Source organism: Muntiacus reevesi, chromosome 6 (genome assembly GCF_963930625.1).
Source record: "Muntiacus reevesi chromosome 6, mMunRee1.1, whole genome shotgun sequence".
NCBI classification, from domain to species: Eukaryota; Metazoa; Chordata; class Mammalia; order Artiodactyla; family Cervidae; genus Muntiacus; species Muntiacus reevesi.
In genome coordinates this window covers 73,537,620-73,543,619 of record NC_089254.1, presented here as the reverse complement: position 1 = coordinate 73,543,619, position 6,000 = coordinate 73,537,620, and the positions used below count along the sequence as shown (strand labels likewise).

At 45.7% G+C, this 6,000-nt stretch overlaps 1 protein-coding gene across 1 annotated transcript in view; it reads left to right on the top strand.

The window, feature by feature from the left end:
• Nucleotides 1-377: 377 nt before the first annotated feature.
• The window catches only part of STK17A (serine/threonine kinase 17a), a 35,458-nt gene continuing 29,835 nt past the window's right edge, over nucleotides 378-6,000 (top strand). The window contains exon 1 of the mRNA XM_065939092.1: nucleotides 378-720. Within this exon, the coding sequence (XP_065795164.1) occupies nucleotides 515-720 (206 nt within the window). The 5' untranslated portion in view covers nucleotides 378-514. The remainder of the gene's footprint in view (nucleotides 721-6,000) is intronic.

Here is a 6,000-nt window from a genome sequence, read left to right as displayed (position 1 = left end):
TTCCACGTGCTGTAGAGCAGCCCTGATCTGAGTAGCATCACCTCTCCTGACCCGCCCAAGGGAAGGGATCGTGAAGCTCTGGCTGGTAGCTCCTACGCATTTTCATTAATGCAGGGCTCAGATTTGCAACACTCAGATGCTCAGCAGGTGCGTAACTGGCTGACGCAGCGGGTCCTCCAGCCAGAAGGGTGGTGCTGTCGGTCGCCTGCAGATTGCCTGGGCCAGCCGCGCGGCCGCCCGCCAGGCTGCACCTTCTCCCCCTCAGCTGCAGAGGGCGCGCGTGAGGCACGCGGCGCTCGGGAGCGGGGAGCTCAGCGGGGGGCAGGGGAGAGGCGGGGCCGGACGTGGGGCGGGGCCGGGCGGCCTGGAGGCAGCCGGCCGCAGTCAGTGCGCAGCTCCGGGCAGAGCGGTTGGCATCCTCGCGCCGGCTCGAAGGCAGCTGGAGGCGGGGCCGTTACCCGCCGGGAGCTCCGAGCGAGCCGGGCGGCAGGCAAGGAAAGCACGCCCGAGCGCCATGATTCCTCTCGAGAAGCCGGGCAGCGGCGGCTCTTCCCCGGCCGCCGCCTCCGCCTCGGGTCGGGCTGGCCGGGGTCTGAGCACGCCGCGCCGGCCGCCGCCCCCGACCCAGGCCCGCGGACTGCTGACGGAGATCCGCACCGCCGTGCGGACTGAGCCCTTTCAGGACGCCTACACCCTGACCCCCGGCCGGGAGTTGGGCAGGTGAGGCCGGCGGGCGCGCGCAGATAAGTGCGGGAGGCCGGCCGGCGCGGGCGCAGATAGCGCGCCGGGACCGGGTACAGACGTGGGTGCGGGCGGCGATTAGGGCGGCGGGCCCCCCAGCCTCCAGTCCACGCGCGGCGTCCCCCAGAGCCGTGGTAGCGGCCATGAGAAAGGCTCCCCCCAGCACCTTGACCCCTTCCTGCCTTTGCTGCGGGCGTTTCAGCCTCTGTGGTCCCTTGTGCGGTAACTTAACGAGGCGGCGTGGGAACCACGCTGCGAACGTTTCCCCGCGGCAGCGAGTCTGAAGTCAGCACAGGTGTGGAGTCAGCTTTGGTTTTGCCTACGAACTTGTGGGTTCCTGCCTCTCGCTCTGTGGCTGTGATAGAGGAGCGCAGAACCCCGAGCCTGACAGCTTCCTTCGCACCAGCGCTGGGCCAGTTTCCGTCAGCCGCGTTCTGCTGACTTCAGTTGCGGGTTCTTGGGTTTGTGCTGTTTGCGTTCTGAAATATTTAGGTCCGTGTGCCTTTTAAGTTCAGATCGGTTTCACTTGTGGACTCTGGGCCCTTGTCTGACTCTTTCTACGCCGTGATACGGCCCTTGCCTTTTCTTCCTCATCCCGTTGTTGTTTTGTAGGGGTAGGGAGAGCTTAGAATTTGGTCTGTTTTTAAAATCGCAGAAGGTGAAGGCTGTTTGGATACTTTACGTCTTGTACGTTGAAGAGGGGTCACAGAGTGATAGGTTTGTTGTTTAGTCGTAAGTCATGTCTCACTGTTGCGACCCCATGGACTGTAGCCCACCAGGCTCCTCAGTCCGGGAGGTTTCCCAGGCGAGAAAACTGGAGTGGGTATTGCCATTTCCTTCTGCAGGGGATCTTCCCGACCAGGGATTGAACCCGCATCTCCGTGCAAGCGGATTTTTTTTCTTTCTTTCTTTCTTCTTTTTTTTTAACTGCTGACCCACAGGGAACAGTAGAGGTTTGGGGACTGACTTTTTCTCTGAAAACCTTTGAGGAAATTGTCAGAAGCTCTGGCTTTGGGGTCAGACCCGAGCTCAGATCCCCACTCGATGCGCCTTTGGACGGTGACCTAGTCTCCCCGGCCTCACGTTTCCCACCCATAAAATCAGCATAGGGACAGTACCTCCCTCATGGGGGTGCAGAGAAGGTGCAGGGGCTCTACTGCTCAAACCACTGGCCCTGGCACGCAGCGTTTGATAAGTGTTAGCAGCTGTTGCAGACATTTATCAAGGTTGCAAAATCTCACCATGTTGTAATGGGGAGTGGGCCTGACAGTTATAACAGCCTTCATTTGAGGGTCTTGGAAAAAGGTCTTGTAACAGTGATTACAACGTTAAAAACAAGCCGCCTTACAAATATTGAGGTAACCTTTAGAAATGGTTTTTTGGCAAAGAAACCGACCTTAAAAGTGGTCTTATTTATTCCACATGGGAAAAGGAAAGACGTCTTCCAGGGCCAAGCTTTACTTCACTCTGCTAGGCACTAATTAACTGGATCTGTGTGCACTTCATGACAAAAGAAGACAGCTACTGACTCATCTAGGTATTCTAATTGGTGAAAATTCCAGACATTCTGAAGTAACTGATTTCTTGAAGAAGGAAAACTAGGACTTCCATTGTTTGGTTGTCTGGCTTCATTCCACAGAAGGGAAAACAGATTACACAACTGAAAAATGTCTTCAGGTGGCAAGCACTCTCTTGTAGTCTTGTAATAGATGATTTAATCGGAAAACAATTGGTTTGCTCCCTACCAGGTGTTGTGACAATCCCTCCAGGAACCAAGGAGGTTAAATCAACTTTCATTTTAACCTCTATTATAGAATTAGTTTGTCTATAAAGTTGTGTTCCTTTGCTTGAAGGTTATGACATCTTTCACATATCTTATATGAATTTCTTTACGTAAACCATAACTCCTGAAGCACAGAACAATACAGTTAGATACTTGATGTAAGAGCCTAAAACTGAAAAAGAAAATGAATGTGTTTGTTTCTTTTTGGTTCCCTTTTTCTCATGGAGAAGTGTAACGCAGTGGTTAAGAACATGGACTTAGGTGTCAGTCTGTGATCAAGTCTTGGCTCTTTACTTACTGGCTATGTGTACTTGAGTGAGTTACCTAATCTCTGATTACCTCACAGAGTTGTTGAGAGAAATAAATTAACAGCACATCTGTAGCATAAAGGTTGTGCTTCACTTAGGGCATGCACTCCAAAACTGTAATGCGTTGAGTAGCTCAGTGAATGGTATTTTACATGTAACCAAAATGCAAAAACAGGCGAACCTGCAGGACCTCAAAATGTGCTTCTGTCTGTTGCAGAAGTAGAAAACCTCATTGCAAAAGACCAGGGAACTGTTTAAAAGTCTCAGGAAGTGAAAGTTCTGTTTTGTATTAGAAGCAGTTTATGTTTAAGGTTTATGAGTTTTGCCTGAATGTTGTAGTTTTGACAGAATGAAGTGTGTTTTTGTGTAATTCTTTCAGTAGTAAGAAAAGTAGCCTCTTTTCCTAGGTGTTGACTCTGGTTGCATTTCTGATATAAGGAATTGATCTCATGCTGATAGGGAACTTTAAAATTACTCATGTTATACTTTAATGATGTGGTATGAAAAACAAAGGTCTATTCATTTTGTTCTCTGGCCTTTCATTTAGTGAAAATGTTGAAGAGGTGTGAAGAGCTGACTGTTCAAAGAAATCAAGTTTTTGCAGGCATTCCCATTATTTTATAGAAATGTAAAGCTTTCAGTGAAATGCTTGTTTGGAGAAGACATTTTAAATAATCAGTATTGATTCCCTAGTAATGAAAGGATGTAATGTTAATTATTTTAAGAAATGCCACATTCTTTCATGTCTCCAGCAGAATCCATAGCAGCCTAAATATGGGTAAATATATGATGTAAAATTTTCTTTTATTGCTTGAAACTTGACTTGTTATTCCTGAGGCTTGTTACCTTTCTTTTGAGTCAGGACATGTGCCAATGTAAACCACAGTAACGATTCGAGGTGCAGGAGACATGACCTTGGGTTCCAAGAATTTTTTTTCAAAGAGTTGACTTCCCTGGAGCTTTTATTGATAGTGTAGGAACAAAAAAATGTTTCTAGAAATTTAAAATTATACTAATTTCATATCAAGTGATTTGCCTAGTCTTCAACTTTTAACATTTTTTGATATATGCATAAATTTTATCCTAAGAAAACAGATATTTTAAAGCCAAAAGAATATCTTGTTCTTTATACTATTACATACTGACAGTTGAATTTCCCTGTGAGGAGAAAAGGTATAAATAAATCCAAGTTCTCTGTTGAAATAGGTACTTCATATGTGGGGGCTTTACCGTTTTATAGGGACTGTCACATACATTATCTCATTTACTTTGTATCCCAGGCAGATTTGGGAAGTCCCGTTTTTCAGATGAGAAAATCAAGATACCAGTAGATTGACTCATATGAGAGACAGCTGAGCTGGGACTCCTTGCAGTCACTTCCATTATGCCGCAGATGTTTCTCAAAAAAAAAAGCTGTAGTCTATCTTGTGGCTAAAGCAGTTTGCCATCGTTTTTGTAAGAGGACATGTTAATGGTTCCAAATTGGAGCACGCATTGGCAAGCTTCAGTGTCATGGGGTTCCCTCCCTGGTTGTGTTACCCACCTGGGTCCCTGGACTCTAATCAATAGAAATTGATAAGAGGCCAGATGAGAATTCCGGGAGAGCCTTTTCTGGGACTTGGGCTGTAGCTCTCGGGAGTGAAAACAAAAACCAGATGCCCTTGCTCATGCCCCTGGGTGGGAGGAGAAGGGGGCAAGCTGGTCCCTTGGATGGGGTAAGGTTGGGGGCCGATGGGTGGGTTTGGCTGGAGGGGGGCTTCAGTGGTTCGTCTACCCCCTTGGTGTGCAGGCCCCTGCTTTTTCTCCCAGCACCTCAGAAATGGCTGTCGGTTTGTGGCCTTTTTTCTAGCTTATTGTTCATAATTGACCCCATCTGCGCATGCATGAGGTTATTTTTGAGTCCCTTATAGTTCCTTTGTGTTCTGTTGCTGGAGGAGATGTTTGTACAGGTGCAGGCACTCAGGTGAAGGGTCCCAGATCCCAGCCTGTCTCAGCTGGGCCTCATGATGGGTAGGGACACCCTATCTCATTCTCCTCAAAGCGGTTGGGAGTATTGGGAACAAGGAAGGATTTTTATCAGAAAATAAGAGGATGTACAAGCTGAAGAGGATGCACAGGTGGAGGTGTTTTAGAAAGTGGATGTCCTTTACCTAAATTCATGTCTGTAGGTAATGGCTTCAGGTTGAGGACCTTATAACTACTTGAGCATATATCATAAATTGTAGGTCGTAATTTCTTTAGAAATAAAGACCCTTGTTAAATAATACCATCCATGTAAAAACTGTGCCTTGTTTTAGGAAAATTATTAAGATTTCTTGGCGGTTTATCATCAGTTTGAAAGATATTTACAGTTTTGGGTAATCTGATATTTTTGGATGGGTAAAAACAACTAGCTTTTTGTTTATGGTTCAGCATCAGACTTTGCTAGAAAGTATGGCTCCCTCTCTAAGGCACGTGCTTCATTAGATTAGGTCAACTGTTTTAATTTTGAAAAGTTGTAGCCTATGTTAAAAGTAAAAACTTAATTTAAATATATAAACCTTCCAATATAAAATAAAAGTTTAAAAAGATATAAACTTAAGGATTTAATGAATTTCCACCACTTTACAAACCTAACAAAATTTTATAAAATCTGATTATTGAACCAAATGCATTAGAAAGGTAGTTATAATCATTGGTTCGCCTATTCAGAAAAGGAAGGAAGAACTCAATTTATATAGAAATTATATGCATCAAGTAGAGAGTTCAAATTAAATCACCTCCAAAACTCTTCAGTTCTGTATGGTTTTTTTTTATAAATTATCATAGATCTGAAATTAATGCCCCAGACAATAAAAATAGCTGCTGTTACTAATTGCAGAGCATTTCCTGGAGGCTACACACTTTGGAAATGTCTTTTTCTTTTGTCTTCACTACCCTACAGGGTAAGTGCCATCAACCTCATTTTGTGGGTGAGAAATCTTTTAAGTTTCAGAAAAGTTGAACAAATTGCCCAAACTTCAAACCAAGTCTGGCTTTTGGTTTTACCTGTTCTTGTCACTCATGCTGACTGATCTGATGGACTCACTGATTTTTACACTTAGGGTCAGCAGATGGTTTGGTTTTTGTTCTTTCAGGGGTAAGGAAGACAGATCTGATCTAGGTCGTTCTTGAACAGAACTTCTTTGC